This window comes from Octopus sinensis, linkage group LG16, assembly GCF_006345805.1.
Source record: "Octopus sinensis linkage group LG16, ASM634580v1, whole genome shotgun sequence".
Taxonomy (NCBI): Eukaryota; Metazoa; Mollusca; class Cephalopoda; order Octopoda; family Octopodidae; genus Octopus; species Octopus sinensis.
The window spans coordinates 20,129,631-20,152,130 of NC_043012.1; the positions used below are offsets into that span (position 1 = coordinate 20,129,631).

Below are 22,500 nucleotides of genomic sequence, written 5' to 3' on the forward strand. Positions count from 1 at the left end.
TATATATATATATATATATATATTATATATATATATATATATATATATATATATATATATGTATGTATATGTATGTATCTATGTATCTATGTATCTATGTATTTTACCAATGTTTGTCTCCACCCCATCGCTTGACAAATGGTGTTGGTGTGTTTACATCCCCGTAACTTAGACTGTATTTTGTTAAAACTGTGATAGAGAAAAAATAAAATGAAATGAAGCCAAAATTTTAGGATTTACTATTCGGGACACTTTGGGTCACCTGGAAATGTCTGAGTTTTCCAACTGGTACATATTTTAACGACCATAAAAGGATAAAAAGGAAGGGAAGCTTTTGAGAGGAATCTTAACTCAGAACATAAAGACGAACGAAATGACACAAAGCTTTTGTCGGAAATGCTAACGATTGTGCCATCTCGACGACTTATATTTCGTGTTAATATTAAACGCATTTAAGACGGCTAGCTAGCAGAAACATTAGCATACTGGGTAGAAAGCTTTGTGGTATTTCGTCTGTCTATACGTTCTGTAGCCAAATTCCACCGAGGCCGACTTTTGAGCACTAGGATCGAGGTAATCGTGTTATACATTCCTCGAAGTTGCTTCCTACTGAAAAAATCTTGGAACCAATATATTAATATGAAATATAAAAAATTTTCAGTGCTTTAACTTGCTATAACCATTACTAGCAATGTTGTGCTGGCAGTTTCGCTGTAGTGTAACAGAGTTTCCATTTGTCATACATGTTTTAGAGAAATGCGATAAACAATTCTCTAAACGAACTGGGATTGTTCATTGCAAATCCATATCGAAATCACTTTATTTCAAGATATCTTTTGATAGAAGATAAATTCACACATTGAAGACTACGGAATAATTTAAAGATTTTCTGCGAGGTTTTCCATTAGTATATATTGCGAAACGAAATCTTGATTTATCTCCTGCATACGATATAAACAGGACTGCATATATGCACCAAAGGATCATATGAGATATTCCCTCATGGTTAACCACCACGTTATTTTGTATTCCAACACAACATCCAGTTGTAGCTGGTTATAAATATTACCACTTTCGTATTAGTGTTGCTTCTGTCACTATTAATTATCAGGTAGATAGATACAGATATATACACGTACATCTACATGTATCTATATCTATATCTATCATTCTCTCTTTATATGTGTTGAGTATACCTTCATATATAAAAACTGACGTCATGTGTAATTGCTATTTGATTATCGGTAGCATCAAAAGACAAAGTACTCCAACCAGCGACGTATACTTTGTATTTATGACACACAGGGTTTAAAACTGACTTACTGTAATTTTTATACCCAGGTAATACTACTGTCAAGCAAATATAGCACGCAATGTTTGCACGTCTTCCTTGTTGATTAGTACACACGTATGTATATGTTGAAAAATGATATAGAAGTACAACAAACGGAAGAAAACCCACACGTAGAAAATCGCTAATTCGCCATCAGTCTCCGTCCAAAGGTTCTTAACAGATTCACGCACCTTTACCTTATACATGTGTATGTTTGTGTGTATGTGTGTGTGTGTATTTGTGTGTCTATATTTGTCCTCACCATCGCTTCACAACTGATGTTGATGTGTTTACATCACTGTGACTTGGCGGTTAGACAAAAGAGAAGGCAAAAAATAAGTACTAGGCTTACAGTGATTTGTTCGGCTAAAGGTGGTACTCCAGCATGGCCGCACGATGCAGTCAAATGACTCAAACAAGGAAAAGAACATATATATATATAAGGTTGTCCGAAAAGTTCGTAGAATGTCTTGGAAAATAATGGTCTTTATTTTGAGGAATAATTTTTGTTGTTTTTGTTAGTACTTGGCGAGTAAAAATTCAATTTTCACAAGTGTTTACGAACTTTTGGGACAACCTAATATATATATATATATATATATATATATATATACATGAAGGGATATGCCAGGTTCTTTAGCACACCAGTTGCTGAGTTCAAATAATACCTAGGTTACCAAAATCCTGTCAATTTATGTAGATAAAGTTAATACCCGTTACTTGATAGAGTCGATGTAAACGACTGAAATACTCTGGACAAGAGTATAAAAGCTGTACTCCTTGCCAAGCCATGTCACGCGAGTGTGGCAGAATAGCGATACAACTGCTGGCATAACACAGCGGTGCCGAATGCGTATTTGTCTTATTAATATCTCCGTATCGCAAAGGCGGCGAGCTGGCAGAAACGTTAGCACGCCGGGTGAAATACTTAGTGGTATTTCGTTTGCCACTACGTTCTGAGTTCAAATTCCACCGAGGTCCTCTTTGCCTTTCATCCTTTCAGGGTCGATCAATTAAGTCCCAGTTACGCACTGGGGTCGATTTAATCGACTTAATCCGTTTGTCTGTCCTTTTTTTGTCCCCTCTGTGTTTAGCCATTTGTATTAAAGAAATAGGTATTTCGTATGTCTTTATGTTCTACGTTCAAATTCCGACAACGTCGACTTTGCCTTTCCGGAGTCGATAAATTAAGTACCAGTTGCGTACGGGGCTTGATCCAATCGACTGGCCATCTTCCCCGAAAATTCGGGCCTTGTGCCTAGGGTAGAAAAGAATATATCTGTATTGAAACATTATACGTTTGCAGCTACGATATACACTATCGACATGATTCCAGTCTGGGAACATTCCACAATATGAACTGTAGATATATGGGAAGTGAGCTGCTCGAATCTTTAGATCGTCAAATTAATGCCGTGCGATATTTGTTCCAGCAGCTATTGACATTCTGATGTCAAGTTCCACCGATTTCATCTTTACTTTTCATCTTTTCTAGATCGATAAAATGAATATCAGTGAAATTCTGTGTTTTATGGTATAGACTAAACACATCCCATTGACAATGCTGGTGTTCAACCTAAATCAGAAATTTTATCGTACGTATATGACCATTAACTTTTTATCGCCAACAGTAAAATAATTCGGAGATGTTATTTTCCTATTCTAAATAATCCAATTGTTAAAGGAAAATGTTCAACAATTATTCCGCCACATCGATCGTGATTTTTGCAAACGCTTATCACCTTCACAAGGTTTAATATGAATTGGGGTTACCTGCATGGCAATGATGTTAATTTTTTTCATTATCAGGTGGTGAGTGGGGCGCTCTTCTAATTCAATACAAGAATTTCGAGAACGTTTTTGTTCTCAGTTTTCCTCCCGTATTTCCTTATGTTTAGAGCTTAGAATTATTTACCAATCTATACTATATTCTTTTTCTCTCTTTCTTTTTTTTTCAGTTTGATAACTACTACTGCATTCATTTCCAAAAATAAACGATCTTCTATCTTCGGGAGTTCCTATTTGGAGTATTATCGTTCTCGTCGACTTTTTCTTCTTAGAGAGGCCGAGTGAATATTTAAAATCACATTTTTTAAATATTCATTTATAAATTAATAATATTACATATTAGAATATTTCTTTCTTATTGTAAATAATTGACAAATTATTATATGAATATCCTGACTCAAATTGTTCGTTGTTATTATCGTTTCTTTCCCGAAAGAAATATTTGGCTCTTAAATTTAAAGCAGTTTACAAGTCATGATGTCAGAGGATTAACGCTGACATAAATGTATACGCTGTCGTAAATATAGTAACAAATGACACAACTTGAAAACCTGTAAATATACTTTCAGTTGGAAAGGTCTTTTATTTCTTGATGTGTTAACAAAAAAGACGGAAGCAACATGTAAAAATTATGATTTATTGAAGTGTAAGAATTAAAACTTACGTTGTAATTATGTACATTATTTACCATATTTACATTATTTAACTTTCCTGTGTATATGTAGAGACTCAGACTTGATGAAGGCTGGAGGGTATATAAGCCGAAACGTTGTGTTAACAACAAACAAGATCAGGACAAATGCCCTCAAATGTAAATAATGTAAATAATGTAAACAATGCGCTGAAAGGGTGATGTTAGCTTAAAGTTACCTAATTTATATATCAAATCAAATGTTTATATTTGATTTGATATATAGAGATTTGATATAGAGAGAAAAGAGGAATTTTATTTTTAAAAATTACGTAAATCAAGTTTAGAATTTCATAATTTCATTATTTTAATAAAATGTGCATACAAGAAACAGAGTGTAGATAACAAGTGCTGTAAATGAGAACGTGGGGGGTATTTTCGCAATCGCACCTGAAAAATACAACGAAATAGTAAAATTGAATGTAAATAATTATAGAAATGCGTAATTCAAAATAAAAATGAGCATCGCTTACTCGTTTATCACATAATAATTCATGCAAAATTGTTGAAAGGAAAGTAATTGAAAATGAAATTTTCTTTATTGAAATAATATTTATACAATTATATGACAACTCCCGAGTTTAATGCTATGACCAAGTACAGAGGTTGGATTTGTGTCTATAAACTGAGTAATATAACATATAGTAACGAGCGATTTAACAATGTGTTCTTCAATTTGTTGTACGTATATTTTGAGGAAATAATTAGAAAGAGAATATGTAGAAAGAGAATATTGGACAACAAAATGTAAACATATTATAACATAATTCATTTAAATAAATTTATTGATGTTTACATTGATCATTGCTTGAATAGGATGAGAAATTGGCTGAACAATTTTGTATTTAACATGTTAACAAAATGTGGAGAGGTATTTTATGTGAGTTTCAGCCAAAATTTAATATCGCGAAAATCTTGCACTTTTGGAATATGACATAGAGACAAAATGGAAAAAGTAAATATAAGAATGAAAAAACGCCAGTCCCGACGGAATTTAAAGGATTTTACCAAGAATAGTATCAGTTGTTGTCTTCTATAAATTTGATACTTAAGGATTTTAATTTAGTAATCAGAAAATACACTTCCGCTATGTTTGCAGTCAAATGAAATATGAATCTTTTAGAAATAATATGATTCTACCGGTGTACTAAATATCAATTAAATGTGCGATTATGAAATAAAATTGAACTATATATTATAGTTTGTCTCCGTTTTATGAGGTGGATTATTTTGTCTGCATGTGAAAAAAAATACAATAATGAAAATGTAATCAAAAGTTCCGTGCCTCACAAATATATTATCTTTTACGACATTATCATAAAAACATCAACCGATTGATGCACGCAGAAGAAAAAAAAGCTTTCACACAAATGCAACTAACCACTTTCAGGAGGATCCGACTCGTCATGGGATTTGATGCCACAGAACCTGAAACACAAAAATTCTGAATATATATACATATTGCTTAAATTTATCGGAAAAAGACGAAGACAGTTGTATGAACATTGCGTAGGTGTATTAGATTGATGCTCGGGGAAGTGAATTCCATCTACATATCTGTGTGTTTCTATAACACTAATAAAGAACAATTATTTTGCATTTTGATAACTCAAATATAAAACAGATAGTTAAACTCACTTGTGCTCGGCAACGGTCATTTTCCTATTTTTGTCCAAACTTTTTCAGCACATATTGTTCAAGGTCTTGAATCACAAACTTGAAAGATCTCAAAGTTGCACTCTTATAACGTTCGTCTGCAACACCGTGTGTTTGCTTCATATGCAAAGTTTTTTGCTATTATTTATTCAACATTGCATACGTTTTATTTGCTAATAGGAATTACTAAACTATTTGCCGGATAAACGTCTGAAAATGTTCTTCTTTGAAATTTTTCGGACAAAGAATCACATAAAAGAATAGTTACTGTTGGATAAAGAGTTTTGTTATAGTTAGTTAATAATCAGGAATTGTAAAGTTAGTAGGTAGAGCGAATAGGGAGAAAACCTTGTAGCAATGAAAGAATAGAGAGGGTGCGATTTCGGAAATAGTGTCATTAGTGTCCATGGACATTTTCGCATATGTATAAATGTAGATACATACACATTGTCATACATATGCACATATGCAGAAATAGGGACACATCATCATCATCATCATTGTTCGACCGTGGTCGAGACAATGGAATTTACTATGTTACGCCAGACTTCACGGTCCATCATAGCATTACGGAGGTCCTGTTGCTGGATGCCTGTATCACTGGAGATTACATCAGGGTAGGAGAGTGTGCGCCCTCTGGTATTGCGAGTAGATGGCTTCCAGAGGAGAAGAGTAGAAATTACTTCTTTTTCAGCTCTACAACAATGTCCAGCAAACTGGACTCTCCTACCTTTCACAAGGGATGACACGGGTGGTAGTTTCCCATATATTTGCATTTTGGTTGGATGGCGCTTCCACGAGAGGTTTTGAGCTCTCATAAGGAGGCGAGTGTAGGTTCCATCCAACCGCCTCTCAAGCTTCTTTGATAACGTCCAGGTTTCTGAGCCATATAGGGACACACCGTCACATCATCACACACATAATGAATATATATATATATATATATATACAGAGAGAGAGAGAGAGAGAGAGAGAGTGAGAGAAAGAAAGAGAGAGACATACATATATACACACACATATATTTTAAATATAGAGAGAGGGGGGAGAAGGGGGGAGAGAGAAGGGGGGAGAGAGAAAGGGGGAGAGAGAGATGAGCACAGAATTTTGTCGATGAACATGTCGCAGTCTCAAAGCGACGAAAATATTTTGGCAAATTAAATTTAAATGCTGAAGTGAATCTAACGGTTTTTGTGTGCGTTTAAATGGCTTATAAAAACCTTCACGCCGCAATTGTTTTTCTTTCAACACACGATCTCAGATCAGGTCAATTGCTATGCAGGTTCATCTCTGTATTTTCATTGAAGGCGGCGAGCTGGCAGAAACGTTAGCACGCCGGGCGAAATTCGTAGCCGTATTTCATCTGTCGTTATGTTCCGAGTTCAAATTCCGCCGAGGTCGACTTTGCCTTTCATCCTTTCGGGGTCGATAAATTAAGTACCAGTTACGCACTGGGATCGATGTAATCGACTTAATCCCTTTGTCTGTCCTTGTTTGTCCCCTCTGTGTTTAGCCCCTTGTGGATAGTAAAGAAATATATTTATTTTTATTATTTTACGTATATAATTATAAAAATATGATTATAATAAGTGCTAGCGAACGTGAACGGTGCCTATGCTAGGAGTAGATGTCAAATACCTACATGTTAAACGCACGCACACACACACACACACACAAACACACACACACTCACATATTGTTGACATGGTGTCTTTACTTTCTGAGATGAAATTTCAAATTGCCTTTCATCAAAATCGATAAAAGTTGCAGCATTCGAATAGTGGGATCGATGTTATCGACTTATCCCTTTCCAGAAGATACAAGCAAAAATCTCAAAGAAGATGTACGCTTCTAAATTTTCATGAAAAAGAGTGAATCGCAGAGGAGAAATAATAATACATTTTGTATAAGATGAACGTTTCTCATATCTTACTTTTGTAGAATTCATGGCGTGTCAAAAGGATTTTTAATTTCATTGATATTGTAAAACACATCTCTATATTTAGAGTAGTTATTCTTATTATTATTTGCAATTTTAGTCTATATTATTAGTAACGAAACGAGAAATTTAGTCTTGTTTAATATATAGCTTGCTTACGATGTTGGTGCTTGATAAAATACTTCTTTCAGTGATATCCAGCATCGTATTATGCTTTACCCGTGGGATAATTCTGTACTTATGCAATCTATATATCGTAATTTGCGTTTATTTTAAATATATGATAGCAGCACTCAAAAGTTGCCGAAAAGCAAAGTATGGCTAATATCTATTTGAAATTGAACGTATAGGTTGGCATCCAAGTACAAGAAATAAAATATAAAAAAAGGATAGTTTACCTACAATAGTATTTATTCCGCTCAAATTGCGCTTTAATATATATAAATTCACTATCAAATAGGCCCACGTACTACTTTACGAATATGTGTGTGTGTGTTTGTGTGTGTGTGTGTACATATATTTGTTCCTCCACAGAATTTGATGAACATGAAAGCTTCTCTTTAAATTATACTATAAGTATCTAAATCCATCTACATATGTGTATTCATATTACACTTATAAGGAACAATTATTTAGCATTATGATTAAAATGTGAAATAAATTGTTCAACTCACTTGTGCTCCTCAGTGGTCATTCTCTTACTGTTGTCCAAACATTTCAGCTTATATTGTTGGAAATCTTCTATCACAAACTTGAAAGATCTCAAACTTGAAACAAGAAACGAAGGAAACGTAATATTTTAGCTAATCACGAGAGAAAAAGTGTCTGGATTTAGGTTTGAAAACTTTGGATAAACAACATTTTATAGGTAGAAAAATAAAACATAAGATGTGGCAACAAAATTTATTGTAATGTAACGTTTTAAAAATATTTTCTGCGGTTTCATTCTTTTCCAAATGTTCTATGATTTATTTATTTTTTCGAAAAAGTACAGATATTAAAGTATAGTTTCTGTAACTATTGAACACAATATGACATTATTTATAGCATATAATTTTTTCATCATTCTATTCTCTTTCTCATCTTAACTTTCACTTCTGCTCTCCCTATTTAAAATCAGCTTGGACGTTTCTGCAAATTTCAATAGGATATTTGACATGGAATGAATTTGGAGAACAATCTGTTCCTTGATTTTCCTGCTCAGTTTATGGATATGATTAATTCGAGGCAAGTTTTGCATCAGTAGAATTCATTAAACGTAATATTTACAGACAATGGTTTAAGACTAAATTTGATTTTTAAAACACAAGATAAATTTGAAAGGGTTTTTTTTTCCTGTATATAGGAAGTATATATTCGTTATATTAAGTTATAGATGTATACTTACAAACGCCTGTCTCCTAGGAGAACAACAGTGATCTTATCCTCTGTCATTTTCATACTAAAATGGAAAATTTGGAAATAATACTGTTATTCATTTTTTATTAGTACAAAGTGCAATTACCATCGAAGTATAGTTTTTTGATTAGTTATTCAAATTCAAATATGATAATAGATTTAAATGAAAGTTTCTGTACATGCTTGCATGTGTGAGTGAATATGTATGCGAAAGAGAGAGAGAGAAGGAGAGAAAAACAGAGGTGCACACAGAGACAGTTCTGCTGACTCGCATGATATTTATATCGAATAGAAAAAATGTTTATATGATATAAATATCATATATACATATGTATATATACATACATATATACACACATACACACATATATACATATATATATATATATATATATATATATATATACACATGTATAAATTTAAACACAAACATAAGCACTCACACTTACACACACAAACACACAAGCGTGGGCGCGCATATATCTTTGTACAAATGTTTGGCATTTGATTGTTGCCAGTTATAGAAAAATCAATTTAACATTAACCTGAATGATACATGCTTTTTAAAAATTGGGAACCAAAATGATGACAATGACTTTGATGTTTTACTTTCCCCGCTTTTGCCAATCTGTCGAAGGCGATCAAGCTGAAACTTTGAAGTTACTGTCATCCGATTTCTTGTAAAAGATTTGTATATATTCAGTTCAACAAATACATACCCCATAGAGAAGATGGTGCTGTATTGGAAGAATCAAATCATGGAATAACTATACACTAGGGATCTTAAATTATGCACGATTTCAATGATTATTAGAAATTCCAAAGATAGATGCATTGCGAAAAGGAGATTTATTTTCAAAAATTGAAGTTTAACCGACAACCGTTATTGCTTTCGATTTCATTAATGATGAAGTAATAAACTGTGTTCATCAAATGCAGACAGTCTGTTTTGTCATGATCATTATTTATATCAGATTGATCCTTCGGATTTCTTAGCGGAGAACTTAAATTCACTGACTGTTTCTGGTTTGCCACCATGCATACAAAACTAAAGACTAACACTATAATTATCCTCCTTCTTACAAGTGAACATTCTCATGGCAAGTGCAAGGTTATGTGTTTAGTTATTCGAGACATTTGAACAAACAAAATATTATAACTGAATAGACAGAAAAAACTGATTATATTCCCATAGTTATTGTTTCTTAACCTGCTGAGGAGTTAAAGATTACATTAACTAGACTATAATTACCTATGAAATGAGCAATGACCATGAAAATTATCTAATCACAATATCAAACATCTAAAAAGTTTGCTTTATATTTACCAAGAATATATATTGTACATAGATAGCATCTATAAGGTAACTTATACAGTGTGTCTAGTACAGAGTCTCTTGTGTTGAAGATGTATATATGTATATCATCATCGTCATTATCATCAGCATCATTTAACGTCCGTTGTCCATGCTGGCATGAGTTGGACGGTTTGACCAGGGCATGGAAGCTAGAAGACTGTACGAGACTCTTGTCTGATTTAGCATGGTTTCTACGGTTGGATGCCCTTCCTAATGCCAACCACTCCGAGAGTGTAATGTGTGCCTTTACGTGCTACCGGTATGGCTGCCATTTTTGTATCTGCCATAACTATCATTTCACTTGGCTTCATGGATTTTCCTCACAAGCACAAAATAATAACAAAGGTCTCAGTCATTTGTCATTACCTCAGTGCTGACCAACACTCAAAAGGTGCTTTTAACGTTCCCCGGGCATCGGCCACCTTGCCTCCGTCAGCCCCAACGACTGAAAAGTGCTTTCTACATGCCACTGGCATATTGCCAAAGGTTTCGGTCTGCAGCCATTGTCTCTGTGAGCTCCAGCATTCGAAGAACATGTTTCACCACCTCGTCCCATGTTTTCTGGGTCTACCTCTACCACAGGGTCACTGCACAGTTACACATCGGCAATTATTTAAACGGCTGTCCTTCTCCATACACATCATATGACCATACCAGCACAGTCATCACTTTTGCACACCACATCTGATGCCCACACTCTGTCGTACATGCACACTGACAATGTACATCTTGCGAAGCATATTAGCTTCATTTTTCACGTCTACACATGTCCTTGCCTCTCAGAGCCCTTTGTTGCCAGCAGAAGTAAGAACTCTCTCAACTTTGCCCACCCTATTCTTAGTCTTGCAGCTACACTCTCAGAGCATCCACCTCCGCTACCGACTTGCTCACCTAGATAACAGAAGCTATCTACTACATCAAGCTTACCCCTCCAGTTGGTGGTGACTGTGTTCTCTAAATGTTCGGTGTTTGTTGTACCCGAGCACCTTCCAGTCACAAAAACTAACTTTCTCAGCCTTCCACTGATTATATTACTGCACTTCTTATGTGTCCACACCTTGCACCAGATATATCCTATGGGGTATCTAGCAACACCATCGATACACTAATATTGAAAAAATGAAATTTAGAGCTCAAAATTGCATTGGTGGATAAATACTCTTTATGTGTGGGTTAACAATGCCTCGAATGGTTTCATGTAAATAGATATAGACAATTGTTTTAGTGTACCACATGGTAATACTTGTAGCCGTCTCCTGTTTAAATGAGAATACACGAAGTGTACAAGACTGTACTTGATTTTGTAATAATTACATATATTGTTTACGTAAGGAATATCTTGATTTTTATCTCTTTTGCATTGGCACTGGATCTTCGAAAGTAACTGCGTTCATCGTAGATTAATTCTTTAATAATCTTATGCGTCTAAACACTTGCATGTCAATATTTATAAATATATATAGATATATATGTTCACATACACAGACACACAAAATATTCACACACACACAGGCACACATATACGCACCTCACACACACACAAATTGCATTTCTAGTTCATTCATTTCCCACTTCTCTATTTCTGCTCAGTCCGCTACTTTCCATATTAGAATTTCATTTATATTTGTCCAAGTTGAAAATGGAAACATAATGTCCCCGGGACAGCACGGATAACCAAATTATGTACCAATAAAAATTTTCCGTTTTGTTCTGTATGTTCTCTTTAATTCATTCAACTAGCTTCCCATTTCTAAATTTACCTCAGGAATATTGCATATTAGGGATACGTTTACATATTAAATAGTACCCGAACGTTTATAAAATCTGAACATTACAGTTGCTGCTGGTAGGCTTACAAAATTAATGACTTCAAATTTCATCATATCATAAAGTGCACAATTTCCATTGGTTCCAAATCCGATACTATTTTTCAGATTCTTATTTGAACCAATTTAGAAATTGCTCTATTTTGTATGTATCTTTTCACTTGAGAACAATACAAACATCGATACGTAAGAGAAATTATTATTTCTGTACACATCATAAGCGATATTTCTGGGGGAAGAATTATTGCCATCATATAATAACTCTTCTTTTTAAAACAACACTTTGCATATATTTAGAGCTCCGGAATAACTTATAAACATAATTCAAATTATGAGGCATTTACTTCGTCAATACTATATAAAAACCAAATTTCATGTAACTGAAATATCAAGGACCAGAACCACTGTCGACTTTACAAACTGTACATTTTTTATGTTTTATCTACGAGTACACTATTCCGTGATGCTTTAACGCCATAGCGTATGATCTTATTGTTTGTTTTTTTTTTCTTTTTCGAAGTTCACAAACGACTGAAACAAGTAAAGAATAAAATATGCAAAAGCACCAAATGTAAAAAATATTTACAATATTAATGGGGAATTTATAAGTATGTAAGATTATGATCTGAAATTGTTAATTTGTAAATTATCAGTATGCAGCCATACTGGGGAAATGTCTTGGAGGGTCTAGTCGAACACATCCAGCTAGAATTTATGTTAATTCCTAGCACTGGCCAATTTTGCTGAACTGCTATTTGACGGGGAAGTAAAGATATTAACACCGGTTGTCAGGTGATATATATGCCTCTCTCTCTCTCTCTCTCTCTCCATATATATATATATATATATATATATATATAACAAAATATGAATTCCTATCGGAATTTACATACCATGGACATGAAATTTTTTACCCGTTCTATACAACACATTTCCTGGATAATTGAACTGCAACTATAGCATCCAACATATATTTTTATTTTTATTCCAATATTTTCCTTTATACTTCCTTATCTCTACCTTTGCAATATAACTTCCTATATTTAACCCTACTCTTTCCTTATGTTTACCTCTCTCATACCATCTCTGATTATGAGATATCCTTTATATCCCCGAAACAACTCTAAAACTACCCTTCTCTTAATAAATGTCCTATCAGTTTCTGTTAACAAATTTATTCTCAATTTATATATGTAGATCCGTGCCCAATAAACAGAGACGTTTAGAAAACGGGCAGCTCGTTTTACAATATTTGCTTTTAATATCACTTACAAAAGCACACATGTCTAGCACTTACATAATGCTATACATACGTGTGTGTACATGTGTGTTGTAACATGGATGAATACATGCGCATATCTATATATATAAAACTGTAGTTGTGTGAGTGTCTGTCCCCTTCGATTTAGATTCCTAACTACTCCCACATTTTGCGGTGCAGCTTAACCAAATTCGGGTATCTTATAGTCGGGATTCATATCGAGCCCGTCTGGGTATTAGCGCGCGTCTACGATGAGTCTACGATTTTAAAAATAATTTAACATCATTTTTTATTCCATTTTAATGCACAATTTTTCGTGTGTCGATGGCGGCGGAGTTGGCGTCCATGGTTACACCTGCACCTGTTTGCTTCTCCCCATTCTTCCCTCCCTCGTGAAGCTGTGGGAAAGGGAGTGTAAGGAAATCAACGTCGTAAAGCGTTGCCAAGGAGACCAGCGTTCTTTTAGAACAACGACTTCATGGCTTGAAGACACCAAAACAGAAATGGCTAAGAAAGCCCGAATTGGCATCTATAAGGGAAGTAACTCTCTAAAAATGCTTATATAGTTATTTCCCTTACAAACCCGAGCAACGCCGGGCGATACTGCTAGTGTACTAATAATTTCAAACTACAAGCCACAAGAGAGCAGAAGTTGAATATTGAAATTAACAAATGCATTAATAAGGAATATTAAAAAACTTACTCCTTCCAATCCTTGACATCTGGCAATCTAAAAATCAAAGGAAATACATTTGTTATTTGCATATGTTGTAAAATTCTATAACCTTCGGATGGGGTAAAAATGTACTTGAATTTTGCAGAATATAAATAGCTACAACTAGTATCGCATCTATGTAGCACGAGACATGCATAAAAGATGACCATGCATGGCACAATTATAAAGAACAGAAAAGGTATTTGTCGAGTATTCAAACATTATGCATGATGTAAGGAAAAGCAATGTGAATGTCGAGTTCAGAATGCTGGGGGTATTTGACCTAAAATATATTGTATTTAACCTAAAATATATTGTAGTACCAAACATATAGATATAGAATATTCATGAAAAGAAAAGAAACTCAAAATTTTACAGAAACATCTAGACTGAGGGATCAATGAGAGTGATTCTACAGCAAGGATTTTATATGCGTAAGAAAGGACATGTCAGACATTTCTCGTTTAGCTGATTCATATAATTTAAAATATACTTTGACTATTTTCTAATTTTAAGTTCATTTCTCATGTTTCATATTATAACTGTTATCATCCGATAAATACAAAAACCAATTTATGACAGATTATATATAGCACCGTATCTACATGTTTTGTGTTTATATATGCATATATATATATATATATATATATGTGTGTGTGTGTGTGTGTATACATATATATGCACACATATATACATATATATATATATATATAATATATATATATATATATATAATATATATATATATATATATATATATATATATATATATATATATAATATAAATATAGGGAGAGTTTACGAAAAAACAAAAGACGAAGACAGGTGGTGTCCAAAACGAACAGATGTATTAGTATAACGCTGAGGAATATATATATATATATATATATATATCAGCTCATTAAGATTTTGAACTGAAAGTTTATTTTACTTATCTTAACATTGAGTAATTCAGTTAATCAAAGTATGCACCTCAATTATCACAATATAATTTGGCCGTTCTTCTCTAGCTCATTTATGTCGGCAGCAAAGAATTCTGAAGAGCAAGAGGTGATGATATCACGAATGGCTGTTTTTTCATCTTCTTCAAATTTGAATCTTTTCCTTGCAAAATGTCTGATACCTGGAAAACTTGATAGTCTGTTGGTGGAAGGCCTGGTAGGTAGCAAATTCCTTCCAAGTTCAGTTCTTGAATCTTGCGTAGCTTTTTTTTGCAACATGTGGTCGAGCATTGTTTGTGAGAGAATATTACTGTCTCTATTGACCAATCTCGGTTATTTAATTGCAAGTTCACTCATTATTCCAGTCATTTGATTGATGTAAAAATACGCTGAAATTAAGAGGTTTCATGACTCTGTAGTGGATGACATCAACACTGCCCCACCAAACAGGAACTATTAGTTCTTTTATTAAATATTTCGTTTTGTATTGTGTTTTTGGCACTTCATCTCCTCCAACCACCGTGCCCAATGCATGCTATTGTTGCAAAGAATCCTTTTTTTTTTCAAAAGTAACAATATACTGGCTAAATGGTTCAGCAAGTTTCAAGACTACATGTCATTCAATGCTCGTTCAGTTTGTGTTGTACCCATTTGCCCAGCTACTTTACCTTGCCAATTTGTGTCAGATAGTCCAATGCAGCTGGAATCGAAACACCAAACATTGCTGCTAACTCACGCGGTGTTTAAGAAATATCCGCTTCAACTACAGTTTTCTGCTCATCATTATTCACTTTGGTCTCAGGTCTACCATAGGGCTGATTTCAAGAGTAAAGTCACCAGACTGGACCTTCTCAAACCATCGACGTACAGCGCGCTCATTCGCCACATCTTCCCCAAACACTTCGTTGATGTTTGGAGCTGTCTGGAATGCATTGCTTCCAAGACGGAACTCATATTCATAAACAACAGGAAATTCTTATCTATCCATGTATCACAAAAGTGATTTACTATGAGAAAGCACACAATAAAATCAGGCATTCCCTTCTTAATGACCCGATATATATATATATATGGTGTGTGTGTGTATGTATACATATATATATATATATATATATATATATATAATATCTATATATATATATATATATATATTTATTATATAGAAGGAGCTTCTACAGGACTAGTACAGTTTCATTCAAGGAAATCTTCAGGAAGCTATTTAACAAGAATTGTATTAGCATTTATACATTTAGGCAGTTTAAAGGAGTGGTGGTGGGGGACTTTTTTGGGGGTAGGCATAGCGCAAAATATCATACTTGGGGGAGTGGTCAAGGAGTCAGTGGTAAGTTAGATGAAAGAATAGATAAATAAAAAAATAAAAATAAAAAATAAAAAATAAAAATAAAAAATAAAACAAATAAAATAAAAAATAAAATGTGTGCACATACATACATAACACATATACATACACACACATACGTACACGTGTGTGCCTATACATACCTACACTACACACATACATACATATATATGATATATATATATATATATATAATATATATACACAATCAAATACAGGCCCATTCCCTAATTTTTAATTTTATTATCTTCATTTATTACTTTTGTTATCTTTGATCGCTAGGGCTAAGGATCCTGGCGATGGCAGCATGTCCAATTGTCTGTCTACTAGAAGGCAAGTACTCGTTCCCGCCGACGCACACTCATTAGCACGTACATACCCCATTCGTACACTCATACACATACACACGTACGCACGCGTTATATCATACATACAAACATCTACATACGTTCACGTATATACACATACGTACTCGTACCTACAGATTCATGTCTACACTTTAGGAGGCTAGTCTATATATATACACCAATAATATACATATATATATATATATATATATATATATATATATACACATATACACATACACACACACACACCACATATATATACTCCTACATACAGATACATACCCATATATATACATATACACACACATACATAATATATATACATATATATATACATACATATATATATTAATATATTATAATATTACATACAACACACACACACATATATATACACACACATACATACACATATATATACATACACAAACATATATACACACATATATATATATACAATATACACACATACATACACACACCTACATACATATACACACAAACACATACATACGTAAACATACATACATACATCCATACATCCATACTTACATGCATTTATACGCATACATACACCCCCATCTATATATATATATATATATATATATAATATATATATATATATATCACACTCACACTACATATACAAATATACGCCCACACATACATACATACACGTATACGCATACACGCACATACACATATACATGCGTACCCATACACGTGCACACACGCACATGCATCCATATATAACACACCACACACATATATACACGTGTGCAAGCATACATACATACTCATACACGCACACATACTTACATATACATATATGCACACACTTACACACATATATACATACACATATACATGCATACATACATATATGCATACATACACATACACGCACATACACATATACCATGCGTACCCATACACGTGCACGCACGCACGCGCATCCATATATATACACACACACACATATATATACACGTGTGCAAGCATACTATACTCATACACGCGCACATACTTACATATACATATATGCACACACTACACACATATATACATACACATATACATGCATACATACATATATGCATACATACACACACCACGCGCACTCATATATACATATATATATATATATATAATATACATATATACACATATATATTATACATATATATACACAAACTATATATCACATATACAAACATACACATACATGCACACCTACACACTATATATATATATATATATATATATATATATATATATATATATATATATAAATATTTAGATCTATGTACATATATACATACGTAATATATATATATATATATATATATATATATACATGCATACATACATATAAAATCGAATAAACTGGAAATTTGGTTGTAAAATTGCAAAATGTAAAGAATCTTTGAAGGTATTTCACTGGCGAAGTCTGGTACATTAGGCGGTACTCGTTTCAGAATCGGAAGAAGAATCGTCATTTAATGACGCACCATCAGAAGAAAACCGTATATATGTCATTGTTATTCACTAACATTAGTTGACAGGCAGAGAAAAAACTGTGAACTGCGAGTATATACATTAGAACGTTCTTTACATAGCGGGAAAAGAAAATTATTTCAGTTCTAATTCCAAGTTAAAACAATAAATATTAGATCTAAAATTGATTAATTTGCATATTTTGCTATAGTCTTTTACTCTTTACTCTTTTACTTGTTTCAGTCATTTGACTGCGGCCATGCTGGAGCACCGCCTTTAGTCGAACAAATCGACCCCGGGACTTATTCTTTGTAAGCCCAGTACTTATTCTAACGGTCTCTTTTTGCCGAACCGCTAAGTGACGGGGACGTAAACACACCAGCATCGGTTGTCAAGCAATGCTAGGGGGACAAACACAGACACACAAACACACATATATATATATTAATATATATATATTATATATATATATATATATATATATAATATATACGACAGGCTTCTTTCAGTTTCCGTCTACCAAATCCATTGACAAGGCATTGGTCGGCCCGAGGCTATAGCAGAAGACACTTGCCCAAGGTGCCACGCAGTGGGACTGAACCCGGAACCATGAGGTTGGTTAGCAAGCTACTTACCACACAGCCACTCCTGCGCCTATGTCAGAATTTGTAGCAGGATAAGTCTTAGTATACGTCATTCATACATTTTGTTTGCTACCATGGAGTTCTCTACTGTAGGAAATATTAGTAATGTTATAAATTTGGAGAAGCATATATTTTTTTGGCAAATATAAATACTGGCTTCGTGACGCATGTATATTGCCGTTCGTGTTTTGTTCCTTCTACCCAGGGTCGTTTTCGCTCTAACAATTACCCCCGATTTTAATATATATAATTTAGCCCTATTTGAAAACAATGTAATATGATAACCATTTCAAATTAATCATATTTTATGACGTATATTTTTCGTAACAGAAAGAATTTGTTATTATTGACAATTAAATGTTACTGGAAATATCAATATCCACCAGGCTAGCCTGCATATTCAACGTATTTATAGAGCAGGAGTAGGACACATACATAGAGCAGGGGTAGGACACACATAGAGCAGGAGTAGGACACACACATACTTAACAGAAATTGATATTATATACTTACTCAGTTGCGCTGCTGCTGTCATCTTTATTACTGGGGAACGTAAAAGAAAACGTGACAGCTAAATATATTAACGAAAATGAATTAAATATAAACATAATCAATTAGGAATATAAAATCATAGAGGTGTATACATCCCACTTATATAAATTTTAGGATTTATTTAACAGAATTTATATATATTGAGACATCTATGTATATGGACTTGAAACTGGTACATTGCCATGATATTCAAAGTGGTGTTGTGCTGAGTTGAATATCATTGTCATATTAATGGTGGTTTTAAGACCATGAAACAAACGTCTATAATTATGGAACTGACACCTGTATCATTCTTATTCTGTAAACTATACCTGAATCTAATTATACTGTAAGTTCAGATATTTTACATCACGAAATCATGTTTCTGTTTCGTGTATATTTGATATTAGTCATTGTGTAAGCAATAGTTGATTGCGGATTATAATATTACAGTAACTATTGTATATGTATATACATAACGACCTCGTACCCACAAGAGTAAACAAGAGAGAGACAGAGACAGGCAGAAACACGGAAAATGCCACTTGTATTTGAACACTATACACATATTCTTTAAAAAAAACTTTTCTTTTAATTTTTCGAAATTTAATTGTTTAATTGTTACAGTTGAAAAAGTCTCAATGACTGAAACCGGTACTGAAATTTTTTCTTATAAAATTATTTTAGCAATTTCTATTTTGACCTTTTCATCTCATGCACAATTTTTCGTGTCAAAATATTTTGATATATATCAACTCATGTGTTCCTTTTCATCCTTCTACATATCTATATATATGCACATATATCTGCAGGTGTGATTGTGTGATAAAAAGCTTGCTTCCTATCCACTTGCTTCTCAACCAAATGAAATGTTACATTTTCCAAAAGGTGTTCTAGTCTCATCTTGATGGGAGCTGTAGACATCCATCACTTGTCGCACTCTGCCTATGAACATAGAATTCGCTAAGTTTCTATCACGCTGGAACACAAGTCTTGATCAGGTGTTTGCACAAGTGAAAAATATAACAGCCATCGATTATTTAGGATAATCAGGTTTCAATACTTACTCTCCTACACCTAAGAATCCTGTGAGGCCCTCAGATCTGAAAAATATTGACGTATAAACAATTATTTCATTCTGAAAATGAATATTAATATTTATATTATGTTTATATATAAATATGTATGTGTGTGTGTGTGTGTGTGTGTGTGTGTGTAATATATAATATATAATATAATATAATATATATATATATATATATATATATATATATATATATACATATATATACTCTTTACTCTTTTACTGGTTTCAGTAATTCGACTGCGATCATGCTGGAGCACCGCCTTTTAGTCGAGCAATCTGACCCCAGGACTTATTTTTGTAAGCGTAGTACTTATTCTATCGGTCTCTTTTGCCGAACTGCTACGTTACGGTGACGTAAACACACCAGAATCAGTTGTCAAGGGATGTTGTGGGGGACAAACACACACACACAAACATATACATACAAATACTTAAAGTGACATTGAATGTTAATCATAAATAATTAAATAAAATAACTATTATATCCTAAAATGTTATTTACTTATGTTCATTTACATATGTATATACACATACATATATTAACATATATACATGCACATATGTGTGTGTGTGTGTATTAGTGGAGCTCAAATGATTTAAACTGAAAATCTGAGGTTTGCGCGGAACTAATTCTGCAGGCTATAAGGGGGAATCATACAGACACGGAGATAATTGTGCGGACAAACAAATTAGATATAATAGCTTGGGGTTGATATACAACATATGTTATATGTTTATATATGCAAAACGAGAAAATGCAAAGCGTGAAGACTTTCAGATGATTAAAGTATAAATATACAAATATTTATATAATTAGATCAAGTATACAAAGTGTACAAATTACAGAGAATTGAAGGATATGAAGTAAGGGTTTATAAAACCCGAAAGCCGAAGCTTTGATCAATAATACATTATTTATCGTGAGACAGCCTGCACAGAGAATCTCCACAACATACATGTGACAGAGGGCATGAACAAGAGAACATTTAAGCTATAATAATCTTCAAATATATAGTTTAATTTATCACAAATGTCGTATAGGATGTACATATGTGTATGCATTCATGAATAACTATCATTGAAAATTAGTTATTAATACAAAAATGCATTTCCCTCACTTTGGGCTATCATCACATTAAATATTGCAACCATTCCGTGTGCTTTTAATTTTCAATGCTCATATCTATGTGATGTTGAGAACATCGTAGACACACAAAGAAAGCCGAATTTATATATGTATGTGTATATATGCATGTAAATATTTTGCATTTATTATTAACAATTCACCAAATATGAAAAACGTTTAAATACAACGCAAAATTAACTTTCGATTTATATATGATGGAATATTTTCACCTACTTGTATAAGAGTTGTTTAATCAGAATATTCAATTTTATACACGGTATATGAAAGTACCGAGATGTAGTAGCATAACAACAGACTTGGTCTGAGATCGTGTGCTGAAACAAAACTTATTGCAGCGTGAAAGGTGTTTGTAAGCCATTTAAGAACACACAAAAAACCGTTAATTTCACCTCAACATTTAATTTTAATTTGTGTCAAAATATTTTCGACGCATTAAAACCACGATCTGTTCACTGACAAGACTTTGTGCTGCATGCTTTTTAGTCAGTGAACAGGTCGCAGTGAACTATATGAAATTTGTTTCAAATATACTTACGCAATATTTCCTAAGAAACCTATAAAAATTTCACTTAAACTGAAATGGAAAAATAAATTTAGTACATCAGTTATATGATGTAAATGAACATAAGTAAATAACATTTTAGGATATAATAGTTATTTTATTTAATTATTTGTGATTAACATTCAATGTCACTTTAAGTAATGTTAGAATATATATCTTTAAACGGATGTGCAGTTTCTCCAATTAGACATTCACGAAATAGTGACCAAATAATTTTGATTGAATGGGCCGCGCATGTACGTACGTGTGTGGATGTGTGTGTTTCTGTGTATATGTGTCTGTGGGAGAGAGAGTCTGTGTGTTTGTGTATGTGAGTCAATGTGGTTGTGTTTGTGTATTAGTATGTGTCTGTAGGTTTTAAAACTTTTCGGGAGTTCCAGAGATTTGAGGACTATTAATACCTTTTCACACAATTTCACT

General features: G+C 33.2%; 1 protein-coding gene across 2 annotated transcripts in view; it reads right to left on the reverse strand.

The window, feature by feature from the left end:
• Positions 1 to 3,664: 3,664 nt before the first annotated feature.
• LOC115220626 overlaps positions 3,665 to 22,500 on the reverse strand; it is a 41,710-nt gene continuing 22,874 nt past the window's right edge. For both annotated transcript variants that reach the window (XM_036509931.1, XM_036509932.1), the window contains 8 exons: positions 22,054 to 22,092; positions 20,352 to 20,387; positions 19,267 to 19,296; positions 13,950 to 13,976; positions 8,792 to 8,845; positions 8,079 to 8,171; positions 5,194 to 5,240; positions 3,665 to 4,202 (listed from right to left, as the gene is read on the reverse strand). In XM_036509931.1, coding sequence (XP_036365824.1) covers positions 4,120 to 4,202; positions 5,194 to 5,240; positions 8,079 to 8,171; positions 8,792 to 8,845; positions 13,950 to 13,976; positions 19,267 to 19,296; positions 20,352 to 20,387; positions 22,054 to 22,092 — 409 coding nt within the window. In that variant the 3' untranslated portion in view covers positions 3,665 to 4,119. The remainder of the gene's footprint in view (positions 4,203 to 5,193; positions 5,241 to 8,078; positions 8,172 to 8,791; positions 8,846 to 13,949; positions 13,977 to 19,266; positions 19,297 to 20,351; positions 20,388 to 22,053; positions 22,093 to 22,500) is intronic.